Genomic DNA, 23,116 nt, shown 5'->3' with positions numbered 1-23,116 from the left:
AAACAATATGCAGTTGTGTTTGTGTTACAGGGAGTGCATGTCCTTGTAAGGTTTCAGTTATGTATGCTTTTCAGTTCCAGCTGAGATTTTCCAGTTACCAGAATCAGTACCGTGCTCATTATAAAAAAAAATATATATATTACCCATACAATTACCTTTCTCTCAGTATGGCCCACAATCACATCTCTTACACACATTACAGAGAGAAAAAGAAAACTCAAAAGTCTGGTAAAACTTATTTCATTTAGCAAGAGATGAATGGGTGAACAAAAAAAATCTTCACAACTCAAAGAAAAAAACACCACAAACAAAATATTTTCACAACATTAAATCCGATTAATAATATTTTGGTTCCTATATATTGTCATGTGAAGTAGATCTTGTTGAACATCCTATTTCTTTTCCTCTGTTGATTCTTATAGCATCTATAAATGCTGATCTGTCAGACTGCAGCAATGCTTGCTGAAGCAACATCAAATTCTCAACATCAAACTATTGAAATAACAACAAATGGAAAAAGAAAGCAAATGTAATAGTTCCATTCTCTCACACTAGTTTACCTCTACACATGGATGACTTACGAAAGAAAGACAAATACTGATGTCTTTCTAGCCCCACCCCAACCCCCACTCTTTTGACTTAGTCTTGGAAGAGATGGGTGTTTGGTTGTCATGAAAAGAAGTGTGTAATGCACAGTCACTGTTCATTAAAAAAAAAGAAAAAAAAAGGTAGTAGTAGTAATGCTTGCCTTCTTGCGTTTTGTATAAAATCAACATTTTGAAAATAACACACACAGGGCAACATGACTAGGAGGTACCAGTGTTTTTTGTTGTTTTAAAAAAAATAAATTTAGCATGCACTGATTCATGCTGCATTATAGTCAGACCAGTGGTCTAATCATCTCCAGGAGGATCAACTGTCAAACAGCTAGCTCTCATTCCACCTATCCCTTGCCCTGCATCCTGTGTTCTATTTCAACAAAGTTCTTCAAATTGCTAAGTAAGGGAAACCATTAAACCACTCAAATACTCTGGCTTTTAGTTTTAGAGATTGATGACAATCAAGGTTAAAATAGTTGTTTTTTGTTGTTGTGTTTTTGTTGTTTTTTTACAATTTTTTTTATAGCTTTTTTTCCTGATTCAACATCAAGATGAAAATAGACTATTTCTGGTTTTGAAACTTTGAAAAGTGTGTGGTTAACATCGTGTAGTAACTGCTCATGTGTCTGTGAGAAATCAGTGCCCACAGGTAAATGGCCATGGTCTGCTAACAGTCTCTCAAAAAAAAGTTTAAAATGCGCATCAAGCCAGAATAGCCTTTTTGGTTTCAAAACAATGAAAATCAAATCCTCTACTATTTCTCCCTTTTGCTCCTGTCAAGTGTTTAATAGTTTGAAGCAAAATTTTCAGCCTTTATCAAAAGATTTTACCTATTGTCAGACGTTTCCCCCCTTTTTTACTGTCAAAATTCATAAACTTAAGTTTTACCAAGAGCAGGTACAAAGGTTGGTACTCAATGTATCCACCATAAGCTATTATAGTAAGCTACATTAAGTTTTAACCATCACAGATTACAATTAATGTCAACTATTATATTTTAAAATTACTGATAGTCTCTGGTCTCTTGTAATTTGACTGACAATTTCTTTCAATTCTTGTATTTTGTTTCATTTTTGGCCACTGCAAAAATCAAGTGTACTTGACAAACTATATTTAATATCTGTTGAACTGTGTTCAGTGATGCATATATATTTTGGACTATTTGAGCGTGTCCTTGCCCATAATCTATAACATGTGATTTGGAACTTTATGTACATTGGCATTTCCCAATGCTAGTTTGGAAGTTCACATATATATAAACTTGCATTTACCAATATTCATTAACTTTCAAATAAAAAGTGGAATGTCAAAAAAAACAAAAAACAAACTAAAAAAAACACCAGCACAAATAAAAATCTCTAAAGACTTGCACTTTAACCTTTTAGTTTTAATTACCATGAATATTATTCAAAGAAATGGAAAAAGAAAGAATGAAAGGTGTTGCCGACCCATGTAAGTGGCTGGAATATGGATCTTACCTGGTTTCCCTACACAGAAGAAAAGTCACCAATATGCTACAGCTAGGAAATGGAAATGGACTCAACACCATCAGGCATAGAATGACAGGATTGCATGACCAGTTCAGTTTCACTGACAGACTCCTTGCCAAATGATCAATATTGCATAAAACATTAAGTCCAAAGTATAAATGCATCACTGTGTGTTTATCTCTGAAAATTGCTTTGTATTTCACAAATTTTAAACCAACAAAAAGGGGAGTAGCTCCAAGGATCAAAGCAGACTGACGTGATTCTGACCTTGTTCACCGCAAGAAAATGTTAGTGTACAGGGTGAAAAAACATGTCATAATCATGTTCAATGGATACAGTGGCAACATCAGTGGAATGTTCCCATTAGACTGTTATTGTACTGGCAGTATAGGAAATGTGTGTTCACTGGATCACTGGATAGGGTGGAATGTGACCATCATTTGTATTTGTTTTTGTTTTTTTTATTATCACAACAGATTTCTCTGTGTGAAATTCGGGCTGCTCTCCCCAGGGAGAGCGCATCGCTACACTACAGCGCCACCCCCCTTTTTTTTTTTTTTTTTCCTGCATGCAGTTTTATTTGTTTTTCCTACTGAAGTGGATATTTCAACAGAATTTTGCCAGGAACAACCCTTTTGTTGCTGTTGGTTCTTTAGTGTATGCTAAATGCATGCTGCAGATGGGACCTCGGTTTATCTTCTCATCTGAAAGACTAGCGTCCACCACCACTAAGATCTAGTGGAGGGGGAGAAAATATTGGCGGCTGAGCCGTGATTCAAACCAGCATGCTCAGATTCTCTCGCTTCCTAGGCAGACACGCTACCTCTAGGCCATCTCTCCACTAGATACATGTTAGTAGCACTGATGCAAATCAGAACAGAAACCATGGACTTTAATGACACACCTAATCCACTGGCTGACCAGTTTCAGTTTCTCAAGGTGCCACTGCATTTGGGCAAATCCATATACACTACACCACATCTCCTAAGCAGACGCTTGACAGCAGCATAACCCAACACACTAATCAGGCCTTGACTGCATTCATTTGCATACCTATCAGAGTGGATTTCTTATGCAGAATTTTTCAGGGGACAACACTTTAGTTGCCATTGATTCTTTTTCACACAGCGGGGACCTTGAATGACTAGATGCTCAGTTTGATTTTCCAGTCAACCTTGGGAGAATGGGTGAGAGTAGGAATCAAACCCAGACCTCACAGATAATGCACTGGCAGATAAGCATCTAATCAATCTGTTACCTTCCTTCATGGCTGACCAACACATTCCTTTTATTTATTTTTTAAAATCTTTCCCCCCATCTTTCTTTTCTACAAATACTCACAGTAAATGCAGGATTTGAAAACTATTGAAGTGGGGACACTGGTAAGAATTAGGAAAAGGAAGCCACATAGGTGGAGTGCAAACTGATCCATATACACCACATCAATGTGCTATAAGAAACATATATTTATGTATATAAAAGCACCATATCAAGATGACTGGTGCATGTGGATATGCCTGAAGCATGATTTCAGTCAATACCATGTTTAAAGACTACAGAAGACTGAAAGAAAAAAATATATGACTTGAATGATCAGAGATGCAATGTGCCCTGACAAAACATGCCTTCACAAACAATTTTTAAAATGTTAAAAAATGCACACTATGCTATTAAACCATCAATTTATTCATTAATCAACATATATGAGTTTCTCTTTGTTATACCTTGCATGTTTCACCCATATCATTGTTCTGGTGATATAAAGGTAAACCACCCATGTCAGGAGAAAAACAAACTGGACAAGTCATCTCACGTGAACACACACAACACTATAAACACAAAACATGTCATTGCAATGTCACTTATTAGTCACTCAACCTACACTATCAAACAGCAGGTATCACCAATAGCACATTTGTCTCTGCAGCAACAGCTGGCTCATCCAAACAGTTAAAATCAACCCAACATGTCTCAGTTATGCAGACTGGAGGTTTCCAACATGTTTAACGTTTATCAAGCAAACACTGTCGGACACTGATGCATTCACCAGCATTTCATGCACTCAAACATCCTTGGAAGCAAGCACTCTTAAAACACCAATAATTTTTACTCACACATGCCATGCAAACACAGAGAAAGCCCAACATTCATAGACATGATGGTGAAATGTAAAATAAATGTAAATTTTGCCCTGAAAATCAGTTGATGAAAGTGAAGTACTTCCCTTACACTACTATTTCCAATGATTTTCCTTTTGTTGCAGTCAAAAGAGGCAATTCTTGAATGGAATGAACAAAATTTTACTTTTGAAAAAAACAAACAAACCTACAGCAGCAAAGAATACAAAAAGACAGATCTAAAATATTAAAACACTTGAAACCATCTAAGAGCCAAGATGGAACAGGACCCTTGCCTTCTTTTTGACTGAAATCATTTGCAGTGAAGTTTTCGCCACAGTGTATACGAAGTTCAAATTCTGCACCTATGGAATCGCACAATAACACTAACTTTGAGGAACAAAATTAATGAATGGTTTGTTTTGCTCCTTGGTTTTTCCCTTCACCTTCATGTGTATGGACATGTGGCTTTATCTGAATACTTTAACGGTCTCAATCAGTGTACAATCCCATGGCATCATATATATAATTTTCTAAACATTTTGTACATCAGCTTTTTCTGAACACTTTATACACCAATGCACAGCAGACAACACATCATCCAACACAACTGTGAACATCTGATGACTGGGTGCTGCATAAAGAATAGTCACACCCAGGCCAGAACACATCCCCACTGTCAGCAAACAAGTCAACAGTACCACACCCTCTCCCTAAAGCCATCCAGCACCACTCAGTCATTGACACAATGATCCCTTGAACATTAAGTACATCCTGAAGACAACCATCTCAGCCGAACCTTTAGGAAGTACAACAAAAGCTGCATCACTGGCACTTAACCACAGAAGAAAAACGAAGGTTTCCTCCTCCTTTCCTAGTGATGCAGATCAACTCCAGACCGTGATATGTCCATATAAAGAACTTTTCTTGTGGACCTAACTGTAAAATGAGTCACACAAAATTTATACAAAAATAATACTTAAATTTTGTTTTATCTTTACCAGCTCATTTTTCATGAGATGTTTGAGATTTTTGCTACTGTTGGCTGTAGTTCTGCACTGCAGATCATGACTTCAAATGAAAATGGTTAATGTGTGTTTATGGTGGTATTAGAGACTCAGAGTTCTCTTAATGTATTCTTATCATTTTTCATCTGTGTATCCGATGATGTCACACAGCTTATGCATTTCAGAACTTTGATTTCATTTCCACTTCAGATTCAACCAGTTAATTCTTTTCCACTCCATTTTTAATTTAAAAAATAATGATAATATTAATCAAATAAATATATATTGCTTTCTAAATGGGTTATAAACAAAATTATCTGGTTGGTGTGTTTGTGTGTGTGTGTGAGCGCATCATGGAGATGAATGTGTGCAATGTTTAAAAATAACTCCCTAACGCTCTTGCCATATTTGTAAAAAGATCATAAACACAACAACAACAAAAATGCAAAGAATGGATGTACAAAAGATTTCTTTATATTTTCATAAATATAACCTGGTGCTTCAGTAGTTTTCATACAGTTACTTCATAGTTCCTACCTTTGCCAGAAGAAAACAGCATGAATTCTTAATCACTGCTATGTTCTCTTCATCCTGCCTGTAGTCACACCAAGGTTCCTTGACTTCTTGTTCAGCTGTCCTCCAATGGACACTCATCTTAAATCAAGCATTTGATTTCAGAAAAAAACATGAAGCAAAAAAAGTACCATTCACTTGCATTCCTAATATTCAATAATAACTTCTTTTTTTTTTTAAACCACAATCAAGCAAAATGTTCAAAGTAACATTCAGTCAGCCTAAACAGCAATAATGTCACTTAGACCCAACACAAGTATTTTTGAGGAAGCTGTCTCACATTCAACATCATACATTTGCATGTTTTGAGCTATGCTTTCCACAGATACCTGAACACTGATCACCCCTCAGTGCTGATCCTGAGAGCAAAGTAGTGCAGGCAAACTGACACAACTGTTAGTGCGGTCATTTTCACTGCCCATACTGACATTGGAAACAAAGACATGATTCTCTTTCATGTGTGGTCAGAACCTCAAGTTGGCTCGACAGCTGCCATCTGTCACAGATGAGGGGGTACAACTTTCAAGCTAAGAGATTTTTCCATGCCCCACATGCAAAGAAGATAAAAAAATTACTGGAGAGAAATTAAAATTCTGGTATCTTGCTAACAAGGGCTTTGCCACAATGTTGATTTTTGTAACACGAGATTTGAACCCCAGCTCTATACACTGCTGTCATGATTGTTTAGAAAGATGAAATGTATTGACCAAGGAGGTGCAATGACTGTGATGCATTTGGTGATGGCTATGTGAGTAGTGAGCCTTTCTCAGACATCTGTCTCCATGACTGTGGAAATGAAAGGCAGCAAATGTGAAAAGTCTGTGTGCTTGTTAGTCTGTTTCAAGTGGAATATGTGCAGTGAGTTTTGATAAAGTGAGCACCAAACATGAAGGCCTATAACAAAGTTTTCCACAGAATGTGTTTTCAATCTCTACAATGTGAATACAACAGTTATCTTTTTTCCAGCAGTTGTCTGTATCTTTCACCCTTACTGATGTCAAGAGGACTAAGAACCAGCCCTGTGAGAAACAAATCAGCATAGTGTATTATTGTGTATGTTATGTGTAACAAATGGACCAATTATCCCCTGTGCTTTGCTATGACTGAAATACTGTGGTGATCTCAGAAGACTTTTGGGCTGGCAGCTGTCAGGACCTGCTGGAGGACAGGCTTTCATCTTTCATCAGATGCTCTGAAAACAGACACACCAGCACTATGGCATAAAGCTTTCATCAAATGCTCTGAAAACAGACACACCAGCACTATGACATAAAGCTTTCATCAGATGCTCTGAAAACAGACACCCGCACTATGGCATTAAGCTTTCATCAGATGCTTTGAAAACAATTATCAATGTGGTATAAACACACCTTTTCACACCACCTGACTGCATTCATCCTAAATTCAAACTAACAACAACAATTACAACAACAAAAAACCTTTCATTCTATTATTCACTGGATCTTCTTCAGGCAGCATGCATGCTGAACCTTGTCTGTATTTATCTTCAAGCTCATGAATGTCTCACTGTTTGGCTACTGATTTGTCGGTGTTAATTCCCTTTTTTGATCTGCACAGACATAATTGTTTTCCAACTGTGATGTGAAAGGAGAAAAAAAGCACAAAAAAAGCTAGTATTGTATCTTAGGGACTATGTGGTGATTTTCAGACATAAGGGCTAACCGAGTCCGCTAACAGCCATACACACACAGTGACTAACAGAAGTAAGTAAGCTAAAAGCCAGACACAAAGCAACTAACTAAAATGACTAAACTGACGCACAGTCACTTAAGTGAGTGAGCAAACAGCCAGACACAAGGCAACTAACTAAAATGAGTGACAAGATACATAGTGACTAACTAAAATGAGTGAACTAACAGCCAGACACACAGTCACAAACAAAGGTGACTGAGCTAACAGCCAAACACACAGCGACTAACTAAGATGAGTAAGCTAAAAGCCAAACACACAACAATAAACAAAAGTCAGTGAGCTAACAGCCAGCCAAACAGTGACTAACTAAAGTGAGTGAGCAAACAGCCAGACAAACAGTCACTAACAAAAGTAACTGAGCTGACAGCTACTCACACAGCAACTAAAATGAGTGAGTTAACAGCCAGACAGACAGTAACAAACTAGAGTGAGTGAGCGAACAGCCAGAAAACAGTCACTAACAAAAGTAACTGAACTAACAGCTACTCACACAGCAACTAAATAAAATGGGTGAGCTAACAGCCAGACAGACAGTAAGAAATTAGAGTGAGTAAGCGAACAGCCAGACAAACAGCCACTAACAAAAGTAACTGAACTAACAGCTACTCACACAGCAACTGAGTGAGCTAACAACCAGACACACAGTGACTAACTAAAATGATTGATCTAACAACCAGACACACAGTAAATAACTAAAATGAATGAGCTAACAGCTGGACACACAGCGACTAACTATTAAAGTGAGTTAACCAGACACATAACAACTAAGTATAATGAGTGACATGATATACAGTGACTAAAATGAGTGAGCTAACAGCCGGACACATAGCGACTAACCAAAATCAGTCAGCTAACAGCCAGACACATATCAACTAATAGAAGTGAGCGAGCTAAAAGCCAGATGCACAGCAACTAACTAAAGTGAACGAGTAAACCAAACACACAGCAACTTGCTAAACTGATTGAGCTGACACACAGCCACTGGCAAAAGTGAGTAAGCAAACAGCCAGACATACAGCAACTAAAATGAGTGAGTTAACAGCAAAAAACATAGTGACTAACTAAAATGAGTGAGTTAACCAGACACATAACAACTAAAATGATTGAACTGATGAACAGTGATTAACTTACGTGAGTGAGCTAACAACAGACACACAACAATTAACTAAAGTGAGTTAGCTAACAACCAGGCACACAGCGACTAACTACAGTGCATAAGCTAACAGCCAGACACACAGCGACTAACTAGAAGGGAGAAATGAGAAACGTACATACTTTGCTGGGGCAGTCGGATGACATCTGTGTCAGCCAGCGTCACCTGGTGCAGACGGTTCCGAAACCTGTAGCGTATATACAACGTCTTCTCCTCTCCAATGCAAGGATCGTAAAAACCAGGGAGACCGCTCTGTAAAAACAGGAAGGAAAATAACTGTATGTTGGTCCGACAGAAAAGAAATATTTGAAAATAATTATATATAAAAAATATACACATTTTACAGGATCAAAAATGGTTTTGAATATCAGTCTACAGGTACAAACCACACACACACACACACACAATATGGACACAGTGATGACCCTGAAGTGATGGCCTGCAGACATTGTGAGGAGAAAGGGGAGAACTGTGAGAAAATTGCCTTTCAATATCAGACAGACAGGCAGACAGAAATGTATGAAAAACACCTTGTTAAATAGGAAAAAAAAAAAAGAAAAATAAAGAAAAGAAAAATAATTCAATAAATAATTGTTAAAACATGCATCCCTGGATCAACTTACTTTGGACACTGCGTCCGGAACAATGAGCTTGGAGTCCTTCACCTGGGACTGAAGCTGTATGGTGACATCAATACACTCCTTGTCAATCAGCTCCCTGCAAAACACCACACGCAATGTCAGCCTTTCACACTGCTTTGAGTCACACTCCCCATTTCTTTGCAAATCAACTCAAATTGTGTTGCGTATAGCCTAGACGACTTCAAGAAGCAAATTTAGGACTGATAACCTGTTCGGTCTTTTTCTTAATCAGGACAGTGGTAATAATATGTTATTAACCTTAATAAAACACTGTCACTCCTGTGTTCGTACACGAAAGATATCTGTTAAACATGCATCAGCTCTTTATTTTTCTATCACAATAAATGTGCAGACATAAAATTTGTTCTGCTTTTAGTCCATTCTGAAACTATACTGTCAATGTAAAATTAAAAAAAACAAAACACACACACATACACACAAAACAACAATAAAAAAAACCCACCCTTGTTACTATTTCACGTATTGCATATCCATTTATTACTTTATTACAATGAAATCTTCCATGTGAAAATTTCATAATCCATACTGAAACAAATTACCTTTCATATGTTTCTTTCTTATCTAAATACCTGTACCTGCATCTCTGAACTCGCACTTCCTGAGCAGGTAGTATATTCTAAAACTAGAACACTGCATAACCACACACACCTGCTCTGAAAATGTGTTCATCACTATATTTATTTCAGCTTACACTATCAGAACTGAACACCTCTAAATCCCAACTCTGTGTGTTGTGCTGTGTTGTGTGTTGAGGTGTGATGTGAGCATGTGCCTGTGCTTGTGTGTCTGTGTCAGTGTTTTCAGTCAATGTATGACAGAAAGAGAGTGAGGAACATAGAGAAACAACTGGCGAGGAGCCAACAGAAGAAGCCAGACTGAACAATGAGTCATAAAAGAGCCATTCATGCACCACAGCTACCCAAGAGAATCCACTCACCCATCATCAGAAGCCTGCAGTTTGCCGTAGAGAGCCTTCAAGATGATCAGTCCATTCTTCCTATCTTCCGCATCCACGCTGCGCTCCACTGTCTCCTTCATCAGCTCTGTCTGTGGGCACCACACAACACAACATTGGATACCACACAACACAACATTGTCACAAACCTGGGCAACACTGCCACTGTCACGCACCTGGAGTATAGGGTCGTGTCAATACAGGACACCACACCACACCACATAACACTGTCACACACCTGGAGTACAGGGTCGTGTCAATACAGGACACCACACCACACAACACTGTCACACACCTGGAGTACAGGGTCATGTCAATACAGGACACCACACCACACTACACCACACTGTCACCACACAACACAACATTGTCACAAACCTGGACAACACTGCCACTGTCACACACCTGGAGTGCAGAGTCATGTCAATACAGGACACCACACCAAACAACCTAACACTGTCACACACCTGGAGTACAGAGTCATGTCAATACAGGACACCACACCACACTGTCACACACTTGAGTACAGGGTCATGTCAATACAGGACACCACACCACACAGCACTGTCACACACCTGGAGTACATGGTCATGTCAATACAGGACACCACACCACACAGCACTGTCACACACCTGGAGTACATGGTCATGTCAATACAGGACACCACACCACACAGCTCTGTCACGCACCTGGAGTACAGGGTCATGTCAATACAGGACACCACACCACACAGCACTGTCACACACCTGGAGTACATGGTCATGTCAATACAGGACACCACACCACACAGCACTGTCACACACCTGGAGTACATGGTCATGTCAATACAGGACACCACACCACACAGCACTGTCACACACCTGGAGTACATGGTCATGTCAATACAGGACACCACACCACACAGCACTGTCACACACCTGGAGTACATGGTCATGTCAATACAGGACACCACACCACACAGCACTGTCACGCACCTGGAGTACAGGACACCACACCACACAGCACTGTCACACACCTGGAGTACATGGTCATGTCAATACAGGACACCACACCACACAGCACTGTCACACACCTGGAGTACATGGTCATGTCAATACAGGACACCACACCACACAGCACTGTCACACACCTGGAGTACATGGTCATGTCAATACAGGACACCACACCACACAGCACTGTCACACACCTGGAGTACATGGTCATGTCAATATAGGACACCACACCACACAGCACTGTCACACACCTGAAGTACATGGTCATGTCAATACAGGACACCACACCACACAGCACTGTCACACACCTGGAGTACATGATCATGTCAATACAGGACACCACACCACACAGCACTGTCACACACCTGGAGTACATGGTCATGTCAATACAGGACACCACACCACACAGCACTGTCACACACCTGGAGTACATGGTCATGTCAATACAGGACACCACACCACACCGTCACGCACCTGGAGTGCAGAGTCATGTCAATACAGGATACCACACCACACCGTCACGCACCTGGAGTGCAGAGTCATGTCAATACAGGACACCACACCACACCGTCACGCACCTGGAGTGCAGAGTCATGTCAATACAGGACACCACACCACACCACACCACACCACACTGTCACACACCTGGAGTGCAGAGTCATGTCAATACAGAGCACCTCACCACACAGCACTGTCACACACCTGAAGTACTGTGGACATCATATAACAGCCACTGTCACAGCTGAGGAACAGGGTCATGTAAAAACAGTGTTACTTTGTGATGTGGATATCTTATCACACAGCCAACTCTTAGACATTACACTAATAAATTTTACTAACAAGTAACATACTTCTCCCTCCCCTCCCCTCAATAAAACCTTAATGCACTGTCGCAGCCTACACTGCTGTGCAGTCATGGTGATGGTGATGTCTGAAAAGGCTGACACAACATTTTTAATCATGCCAATTTAGGTATCCATAGTGGCTGTAGTTTCAAAGGAAAGAAAAAAGTCAGTTACCGTCAGTGTCTGAGTTTACCATGGACACACATACACACCGACAGACACATAGCAAAAACAAGGTGACTGCACTGACTCACTGTATTGATAAATCAAACAGTATCATGCATTTTATCAACAATACACTCACAGCTGCTCGTGCCTCCTGCTTTTTCTTGGCAAGTTTTTCAGCATTTTCTTCTCGCTTTTTTTCCAGCTCCCTGAAACACGAACACTCTTCTGCAAATGCACACGAAGGTAACAAGGACATCATGGATGTCAAATCAACCTGTCTGTTATTCATTTGTCTGTTATCTATCTTTCCTGTGCCATCCCACATCCCACAGCCTATCCATGTCCATCAGTTCACACATGGTTCTCTTTATACAGACAAGAATACAAACTGATACACTGCTATCATTTTTGTTTGGAAAAAAAAAAAATCAACACTGGCATTCTCCACTCTCTCTTAGACATACAGACAAATGCATACATATGGTGAAATGGACAGACAGACAGATGCATATGTAGAGAGACAGAAAGGAGAAAGAAAAAGGATACAGGATATGCATCTTAAAAATTCCCACAAAGCAACACCAACTGAACCATTATGACTTCATTTACCAATGTAAAATCAAATGCAGAATCCTGAGAACAATAAAGAACCACATTACAGTTAAAATGTTATCGCTCCCAACTAACAAAACATCAAGATGCTATACATCCACTCATCACAACCAATAGTCACAACTCCAGCTTACTGCTCTTTCTGTTGCTTGAGGAATGGATCTACAATGAGCTTTTTGATGATGAAATATGTTGCCACGGGAATCAGAGTGCCATACACAATGGCACTGGGGGATACCGACTCCGACAAGTGAATGGGGAACAGGAACGTTTGACTGCCTCGGTACACCCTGAAACCCACATCCTTCTCTTCATCAGGGCCACAGGGGCAAGGCAGGATTTCGTTATAAAGAACTATGAGACAGGAATATGTTCTAATCAAAATTATGCATGAGTTTTACAAAAATGTGTCTGATAAGATTATTCCCTACAAATTCATGCTAAATTCTAATGAAGATTACTACTACAGTTTCACACAAAGTGTGTTTTAACAAAGATTACACCAAAGAGTTTCAAACCAAATGTGTTCTGACAGTGAGGACACAATCATTTCAAAACTCTTTACCTATCAATTGTATGCGGTAAATTAAGAATACTTCTCAGCAGAAAGTCTGTGTAACTATCAAAGGTGTCAAATCAGGGTTTCTTGTAAACGTATCTCAACAAAATTTGCTACTTTGAGCCAAGTAACAAAGACATTCAAGAAAAAGGAAAGTCACTTTGGCCAATGTTGAAGGCAAAATGGATCCATTTAAATAAATGTTAACTTGCAGATTTACCACTTTAGCAAAACATTCAGGAACATTTAATGGAGAAAATCACTTCTACACACAAAGTGAGTTTGAATGAGGGCATGAATGTGTGTATGTGTGTACAACTGTGTGCATTTGTTGAGTGCACTGCCCACTTCCTATGTTTATGCTGTTTTCTTTTTGATATTCACCAAACAACCTGTTTTCTGCCACACATTCCAAACACCTGCTGCTCACCTTATTTTTAGATGAACACCTGTGGGAATTCCTATGACCATGGAGGCTCCAAGGTTGCTGAATTGAGTGATTTTCTTTTCAAACCCATATTCCACCAGACCTCCTGTTATTCCAATCCTGGTAAAACAGCATGTGATTTCAGATTAAAAAAAAAAAAAAAAATCAGCATGGGCATTCACTTTCATATACTTTGATATTTCATTCATAAACAATTAGAACAGAAATCAACACACTGGAATATTTAGATAAAGAGTCAACAGAACATATGTAAAAATACACACAAATGCATGAATGTACACAAATTCAAACATATCAATTAAACACTCACTGATCTGTGCAGGCATACACACACAGACACACATAAGGCTGCTCAGACCACTGACTACTCCTCTTATTCTAACCATAGCGTTGTTTTTTATGTCTTTAAAAAAATTTTTTTTTTTTATAGGAAACATCTTTTTTTATGCAAGTCATGGTTTTCACAAAACAGGGAAAAAAGACAAGCCTGAGCTATTCTTCATCTCACTGGTTTATTGTTTATTCATTATAAGGTGATTTAGACATGTATGCATTCTTTCTTTTCAGAACACACAAACAATGGGTGCAGAGAATGGGTGAGGGACCGGATGTGGACAGTTACTGAGGAACCCTCTTTTTTTTTTTTCATTAAAAAAAAAAGTAACAGTGGAATGCTGGGGCGTTGGGTAGAGGGGTCATCAGTCATACAATCAGTAATAGAAATTACAACAAACATCAGTGACTGATGTTATAAACAAGAATCAACAAAATGATCATTGGTAGCAAGATTTCAGAACAATTCAGTTCAGTTTGGCGAAGTGCTCAGCAGGCTGCCTAGGACCTATCATGTCATAAACATGACCATCAAAACTTAACATCTGACAACAAAAATTATGCATAAATCTAAAAGACCAATGGTAATAAAATGTGGAAACATTGGATGGTGTCCACATAAGTCCCATATATAGACAAGAATTTCCCCCCATCCACCGGATCTTGAGTGGTGATCTAGGTGCTTGTCTTTTGGCTGAGACTATAAACTGAGATCCCGTGTAAAACATACACTTTACAGAAAGAACCCACATCAATAAATGGGTTGTCCCTGGCAAAATTCTAGAGAAAAATCCACTTTGTTAGTAGAACAAATACATTTGCAAACACAAAAAAGGTGGTGCTGCATTGTGGTGACACGCACTATCCAATGAAGCCTGTTGTGAGAAAAAAAGTTCTGGTGTGAGAGCAACTTGGGGCTGACTGAGAGGAATGAACTCACTTCACAGCCCCTTTCAGTTTGGCTTCCTGCTCCTGAAACTTGCGGGTGTAACTGAGGGACATGTAGCTGTTGGTCAGCCCCACCTGTACACACACACACACACCACATACACACACACATGCACACACACACATGCACGCATGTACACACATACACCATACACACACATACACCACATACAGTAAATAAAGATTATATCTATTTTTTTGTTTTCAATCATGAATTTTTCTATTTGAAATTTTCAGAAAAAATAGAACAAATAACTTTCATCATTTTGCAATCAACTGTCAGATACATTACTAAGGCCATATAATAAACAAGACTAACATCTAATATGAACAAACTCAAATAATTACACACTGAAAATTATTTTGTACAACTTCCCCCACCCACTTCATCATCATCAATATAAACAAAACAGTCTCAAAGTCTGTGGTCTTTCATGCCCTGCTCTCATGGTGATCTCAGTTTCGATACCCCTCCACTTCTGTGCTTCTTGTCAATGTCTTCAGTGTCGGCAGATTCATGGGGGGCTGTTGTTTGAGGGATATGGTAGCGGTCTCCACTCTGGGAGGGACGCTCACTCAGTCTGGCTCCGCGACCAAGCTATTATTGTCGTTAGTAGGGGGCTTAGTAGGTGGTGTCCTAAGTACGCTGAACCAGAACAGGCACCACTGAACACCACCGAAGTGACTCAGCAGCAGTGCAGGGTCTCCTCTGGTGTGTGGCCTCCTGGCGACCTAACATTGATGGTTCCCTGAAGACCACAGACGATGGAACTTAGACAGATGAACCCGGGTGGTGTCATGTATGGGGGAATCTAAATGAACGGCGTGGGAGTAATGCCACTGAAATGGTGCAGATGATGGGGCAAAAAAAAACAACCAAAAACAAACAAAAAAAACAAACCCAAACTTCCCCCACCAAATCCCAATCTCCCAACACACACAGAAGCACACTCACACATTTGCAACACACGTGTCCTTTCCCCTAATATATATAAAAAGACACAAATGTACACCCTCTCTCCTGTCTGTTTTACACTATACACATCTTAACATAATGCAATAATCAGTTTTCTAGTGCCCAATATAAGCTAAATCTTGTGTAGAGACAAATCAAAGCGCTTTCACACCAGTCAGTCAAACGCATGCATAACTCTAGACTGAAAAACTGAAAACAAAGAAGAGGCAGGGTAGGGAGGCTATCTTTGGAAGAGGTGGGTTTTAAGGCTAGACTTGAAAGAGCCGAGTGCAGACACATGACGAAGCGAAGGAGGGAGCTCATTCTTCTTCTTCTTCATTCGTTGGCTGCAACTCCCACATTCACTTGTATGTACACGAGTGGGCTTTTACCTGTATGACCATTTTTACCCCACCATGTAGGCAGCCATACTCCGTTTTGGGGGCTGTGCATGCTGGGTATGTTCTTGTTTCCTTAACCTGGATTACAGGATCTTTAAAAAGCAAATTTAATCTTCCGCTTGCATATACACACAAAGGGGGATCAGGCACAAGCAGGTCTGCAAATATGTTGACCTGGAAGATCTTAAAAATCTCCACCCTTTACACACCAGGCGCCATAACTGAGATTCCAATCCCGGACACTCAGACTGAAAGTCCAACACTTTAACCACTTGGCTATTGCACCCATCGGAGCTCATTACAAATGCAAGGTCAAGAGACAAAGAAAGAGCGGCAGCTGACAGTGGAGTGTTTGAATCTGGGTATTCGTAAACAGTGGATCTGAAGCTGATTGCAGAGAGCGAGATGGGGTGAAGATGTGAAGGCAGGCACAGAGATAGGAATGTGCAACAATACAACACACCACAACACAGTTATCAAAGCCAGATGTAGAGTGTACCTGTAATGTGAGAGAAGCATGATGCTCCTGACTGCTGTAGATGAGAGCTGTTTGGACATTTGACGGGAAACTTGCATTGTAGGTTATGCGTCCTTGAAGTTCTCGGTCAAACTGGTATGCCACCACTGCGTAGATGTTTCAAATAAATAAGACTGTCTTAATCGTCTACAACAACAACTCCATACAGGCCACCTCTGTGGAAATACATTTTTTTTTAAATGACAGTACCTGAACTATCTAAAACTGAAGTACAACCTACAATAATCATACCACAAAAAAACTATTCAAAAAGTATAGTTCAAATAAATCAAAATATCTTGTGCTAGCCTCAATATATATTGCACATCATGGTGTCTTATATTAACCAGAGAGATCCTCAAATCTCAATGAAGCAGAGGCTTGTATTATTCTAATTCAAAAGTAAAACTCTTTTTACAACCAATAAAATATAGTTCTAACAAATACAAAATTATGGATTATACAGATGATTCCCAATTGGTAATCAAAATTTCATTTCTGGATAATCTTCATTTTTTCATGGACATAAAGTATTAATCAGTATTTCAAGAACATACTGTTCACTTTATTGATTTTCTGGAATAAACACTAATATCCATTAACCACAGGCAAGAATGCATTCAGACGAGTCACTTACTTGTGGAGAGAGCTGGCCGGAGTCCCTTTGGCGTGGAATGCAATGCTAATGTTGATGTTCCATAACTGCATAAAATCACTAATGTGTCAGCATGGGACATTAACTCTATTATCATAACCAACCTTCCTGACCCCACTCAACAAACTCCAAAACACACACACATACACATGGATCACACTATTGACGCATATATTGTTAACTTTGTTTTATCCAAGATTCCTAAAGACCCACTGCTTGTCATTCATTTATGCATAGAAAGTGAAGGACAACGTAATTTATGTACAAACCCTAAACCATGTTTACATGATGCGCATTTTGTGGTGCATCTCTAACAATCCACTTGATTTACACAGGCAACTGTCTTCAACTTCTTACCCATTTTCAATTAGAATAGGTAGAGATGACTGACTTTCTTCATGCCAACTGAAGAAAAAAATGTTAAGCTTAAAATGTGCATAGATGTTTACTCTTTTTTTTTTTTTTTTTTAATATAAATTTCATCTATAGCACCTGAACAAAGGTATGCAAAACAGGAAAGAGTGTAAAGAAGCATGAAATGCTAAAAAGATATCATTAACCAAAAAAGGATGGGAAACACTGGACTAGACCTAATTTTCATAAACAGCTGACTGTGCTTTCTCTGCATTCACATGCCTTAGCACTCACTACTCCTAAAAAGGAAGTTTGGCTGCCAAAACAGAGTGGTGAAAATGGTCATACACTAGTAAAATATCCACTGGTGTATCTATACTACTTAACATGGGAGCTGCAGAAAGAAAATAATAACTATGCAGGGAAAACAGGTACTTACCATCTTCGTGTTAACTGCCTAAAGCCTTTCAGACTGCATCCTACACCACTGCCTACTGCTGTTTCCACCTGGAAATGAAAATGTTTTGAGATCATTATGAGACATGTCAAAATGGTTCCTGACAAACGTTGAGAAATAAATACTGACCAGGAAGACAGAAAGAGAAAAATATACAGAGATAAGAAGAATGGATAGGTGGGAAATTGCAAGTGTTTGTAAGTGTGTGCATACATATGCGTTTGTGTGTGTGTGTGTGCACACGCGCGCGCATGTGCATGTTGTGTGTGTGTGTGTGTGTTTGTGTGCGTGTGTGCCCATACATCGGTGTGTAAGACAGCAAGAAAGAGAGAAACAGAGACAGACAGATATGGTGAGACACGAGATAGAAAAATGAGAGTTTCTTATAAAGACAAAGACCGAAAGGGAGACAATGACAGAACCACACAGAAAGAGTCTCCCAGAACTCATTTAAATTATACACACATGCATGTAAACTCAACTCACAGCCCCTAAAAATACTGCACAATTATTTGATCTTTCGGTTCCTCATTCATGTTTTTCTGCCTCTCTCACTCTCACACAAAACATCACTAGTTCAATCACAGACACCCCACAGCACAGCAACAGAACCACCACCTACCTCCATCCATCCTTTGTCAGAGGTGAGGCGTCTCCATGTAGCCAGAAAGGCCCCTGCCCCTGTGCCATTCTTTGCCTGAAGGTTGCCGCCAATGATCACAGTGTCTTTTACTGTCAGTGGGCATTCCACTGACTGGAAGATACTCATGTTGCCAATTTCCACACTGGGACTGCTTTTGAAGACAGAATGGAAACAATCACAGCTCCCACATACATAAACACTTGTCAGCACAATCGTAGACACAAATATGCATGTAAACACACACACGAACACAATGGCCATAAATTCATGCTGTTTGACTGTAAGGAATGCAAGAACATAACAAAAATTTTGGTAATACAGCATGTAAAGTACCATATAAATATGACGAAAATAATGTAACAAAATCACTTTTCAAAAACTGTAGGTCAACCCTGATTTATTCTTCTTCTTTGGGGATAAAAGAGAGGGTGACTGAGAGGGGGTCGATTCCCAATCATATATTGCATATTTTGCATTCTTTTGTTTACTTCTACAGCTTTTGCTCAATATTTGTGCATTCACTGATTCAACAGTGATTCTGGAAATGTTACAAGTCTTAACTTTTCAGACCATCTGAATATCAATATTTATAATTTTTCTACATATAAACTGGATGATACATTCTAGATTAAGATTTAAAGGGCAATGCAAATGCACTCAAACACACACAGAGATAATATATAAATTATATATACTCCTGCACTCAAAGATATTATGATAACATGTGTCCTCCAGCACTCAAAAGATTTACTATCTACAGAATGCCATATGTTTGCCATTAAGATCAAAGAAAGTACCACACAAAGACAACTAACAATTGTTTGGGTGTTTTTGGTTTGTTGTTGTTTTTTTAATGCCCCATCATCTGCACCTTCACAGTGGCGTTGTCCCCACACTGCTCCTACTGAGTCCCCTATATACAGCCACACCCAGGTATGTCTGCACCTGCTCGCCACACACTCTCTCTCTCTCTTTATATGCTTCGGTGTGTTTAAATGTGTATGAATGGGTTATTTCAGTTGTGGAAGTGTGATATACACTGTCAGTGTTTGTGTTAAAAAAACAACAACAAAAAAAACAAGAGAGGCAAGGCCTTCAAGACTCACTTGTGATACACTTAGAAAAAAAAACCCAAGCTTTTTATGTATTGAGTATAATTTCAAAATGTAATGTAAGATAAGAAAGATCAGTTTAAAGCAAATTAAGTCCCCTAGCATTAATTACAGAGTAATTTCCCTTTTTTACTATCTGCACCAAAACGTTTGCAAAATAAATAAAACTTCCATGCTTAGCAAAAGAAGTTCCTGTTTGAACAAAAAATGATAACAATGACTGCTCTTGTTGGGTCAGAATATCAGATCAAAGTGCCAAGTTTAGAGAATACAAAAAATATAAATATAACAGTAAATGCAGTTTGCATATAATTAGGCTTCATTTTTTATTTTTTTTGTGCCCATCCCAGAGGTGAAATATTGTTTTAAACAAGATGACTGGAAAGAACTGAATTCTTCCTATTTTTATGCCTAATTTGGTGTCAAATGACAACGTATTTTCAGAGAAAATGTCAATGTTAAAGTTCACCACGGACACACAGACACACACACACACACACAGACAACCGAACACCGGGTTAAAACATAGACTCACTTTCTTTACAAAAGTGAGTCAAAAACAACAACATTTATCTCACTCATAATTAATCATCTTACAAAATAAAGTCATTTTAACACATTATTTTCATAACATATCTGTGACACTTTAAAAAAAAAATCTGTTCATTGGCAAGTAACTCTGTTTAACATACACAAAAACAACATGCTGATGGTTGAATGAGAGTGTGGATGTGGGAAATGTGCAGTGTATGGATGAGAGAAGGAATAAAAAATAATTTAAAAAAAAAGTACTTATCTGTACGATACCTGTGCAGTTTACAGGAAGCCATTAATGATACACTGCTGCCAAATCATTTTGGTAATGTCCAGCTATCTGTTCTGATTCAACATACACAGGACACTACCTACCAAACTCTCCATTGACAAAAAGGATCACTTTTTCCAGATAGTTACTTTGAGTGAGCATTCCCACAACAGTTGAGACTGCCACCACATCCCTCCATCAACAGTCTGTGAATCTGCCAACTCAAATGACCCTTACAGGAACTTACCACACACAAAGTGGAAGTGGAGGTTAAAATAGGGGAAACCATGAAAGCATGGTGTGACAGACAGCAGAATCCTGGACAATGTTCTTCTATATTTCATAATGAGTGATGATGAATACATGATGCTGATGCTGTGGAGGTCCACTCCAGTTTGAGAATATGTGCCAAAGTCATGCTCTATGCTTCTTTCATGTCTTGGAATCAACCAGGCCCAAGAAAGACAAACACTTGCAATATTGGTCAGGAAATTTGAGCACACTACCCAAGATGCATCAATGAAGCGGATAATTTTCAACTGTGTGGTCTGAACCTGCCCATTTGAGGACACAGAAGCCAGCCATGATCTGAAAAATACATATACTCGGGCTGGAATGTGCATCCTCCTAGTCATCAGTCCATGACTGTCATGGCAACTGGATCAAATGCAGAAATTTGCTTCTTGTGATAGTGGTGCATCAATGTACTCTTTGTCTGTTTCTCTTTGTGGTAAAGTACAGCAAGGTTAAAAAAACCTGTGAAAGCCTGATAAAGTGATAACTATATTTATTACAAGACCAACCTGTAGTATATTTCTTCCTCCTCAGTCTCCCCATAGCTTTCAAACAGGTCTGTAGCATTGATGCCAACACTAACTGTGCCCTAAATGGACAGAAAAACAAACAAGACAATAGATTCATTGTCATGTGATGTAAACAAATCAGACAATAAACAAGTGTCTCATCTTAACTGATGACACATTATTAGCCAAACAATTTCCTTTCAGACATGTCAATTGAATTAAAAGAACAGTATTATCCAATGATAATCTTTACAAGGTCAGTGCCATGGTATCTTTTTAAAGCAGCTCTATTGTTATATCACGCCTGCACTATTACTATTTCATGCTGCAATACACCATATGTTCCTTTAATTTTTGACAAAGCTAACACCTCCATCCTCCCCCTTACCCCCACAACTCCTCCCCAAAACTCTATAAACCAAACCAACCCCCCCCGCCCCAACCCACCCCTCCCCAGCAAAAAATAGCTATTCCAGTCCAGAAAAAAAGGAATTCCCTGACCAAACATAGCACAGAGAAAAAGAACAAAGCAATACGGTAAAGGATGGACATAGGAGACACCTACCCTAGGATTGGTCCTCTGTTGCAGCCGCCTCTCCTCCCTCTCTCTCTGAAGGCGTTCATACTCTGCGATAATTTCAGCTGGGGATTTGGTCCGTGATATAACCTGCATTATATAACCATAACATAACCATACTCTATCCTGTCACATCAGTTAATACATGAACATTGTACACATAAAACTTCAGCAGGTTGGGGTTCAAAGACAGCATCCACTATTCAGATAAATTGTCCAGCACATTTCAGATGACAACTTGCTTTTTTTTCCTTCTTTTTTTGAATCAAATGGTGTTTTCAGTTTACTATTTTGACAAATGTTATCATGAACAATACCCATAGATGACATAATAGAAATGGCTTTGTAGTTAGAGCACCAGCATTTGTAATGAAGGTGTGAACCCTGTACCTTTCAATGGAAAGGTTTGTTTGCTTTTTTTTCTCTCATCACAGATCATCAATTCAGCATGTCATGGCAGTGTTCTCACAGAGGAATCATGAAAAGTTCAACCAATAAATACTGTGCAGAATAGCAGAATATGCTGGGTGCACCAAAACAATAACTGAAACAGACATATCTTTTGCTGAAGTCTGAAGAAAAACCTATTTGAACAGGCAAAATGTCATACTTACAACAACAACAACAAAGGAGAATATACTTCACCATTGCAACAAAATCATT

The 23,116-nt window shown here is 39.0% G+C and overlaps 1 protein-coding gene across 3 annotated transcripts in view; it reads right to left on the bottom strand.

The window, feature by feature from the left end:
* Positions 1–224: 224 nt before the first annotated feature.
* Positions 225–23,116, bottom strand: part of LOC143287524 (dnaJ homolog subfamily C member 11-like) — a 29,872-nt gene continuing 6,980 nt past the window's right edge. Inside the window, exons 4-17 of one of the 3 annotated variants that reach the window (XM_076595572.1) lie at positions 22,442–22,543; positions 21,877–21,956; positions 19,136–19,307; positions 18,496–18,563; positions 17,685–17,749; positions 17,030–17,154; positions 15,167–15,249; positions 13,876–13,992; positions 13,021–13,176; positions 12,411–12,480; positions 10,252–10,361; positions 9,276–9,369; positions 8,771–8,904; positions 225–6,978 (exon numbers count right to left, since the gene is read on the bottom strand). In XM_076595572.1, the coding sequence (XP_076451687.1) occupies positions 6,960–6,978; positions 8,771–8,904; positions 9,276–9,369; positions 10,252–10,361; positions 12,411–12,480; positions 13,021–13,176; positions 13,876–13,992; positions 15,167–15,249; positions 17,030–17,154; positions 17,685–17,749; positions 18,496–18,563; positions 19,136–19,307; positions 21,877–21,956; positions 22,442–22,543 (1,395 nt within the window). In that variant the 3' untranslated portion in view covers positions 225–6,959. The remainder of the gene's footprint in view (positions 6,979–8,770; positions 8,905–9,275; positions 9,370–10,251; positions 10,362–12,410; positions 12,481–13,020; positions 13,177–13,875; positions 13,993–15,166; positions 15,250–17,029; positions 17,155–17,684; positions 17,750–18,495; positions 18,564–19,135; positions 19,308–21,876; positions 21,957–22,441; positions 22,544–23,116) is intronic. The other 2 variants (XM_076595570.1, XM_076595571.1) reach the window with 2 other exon arrangements.

The sequence above is a fragment of the Babylonia areolata genome, chromosome 11 (assembly GCF_041734735.1).
Source record: "Babylonia areolata isolate BAREFJ2019XMU chromosome 11, ASM4173473v1, whole genome shotgun sequence".
NCBI lineage: Eukaryota > Metazoa > Mollusca > Gastropoda > Neogastropoda > Buccinidae > Babylonia > Babylonia areolata.
Note: the sequence above shows the minus strand (reverse complement) of the source record. Positions and strands in the feature narration are given on the sequence as shown.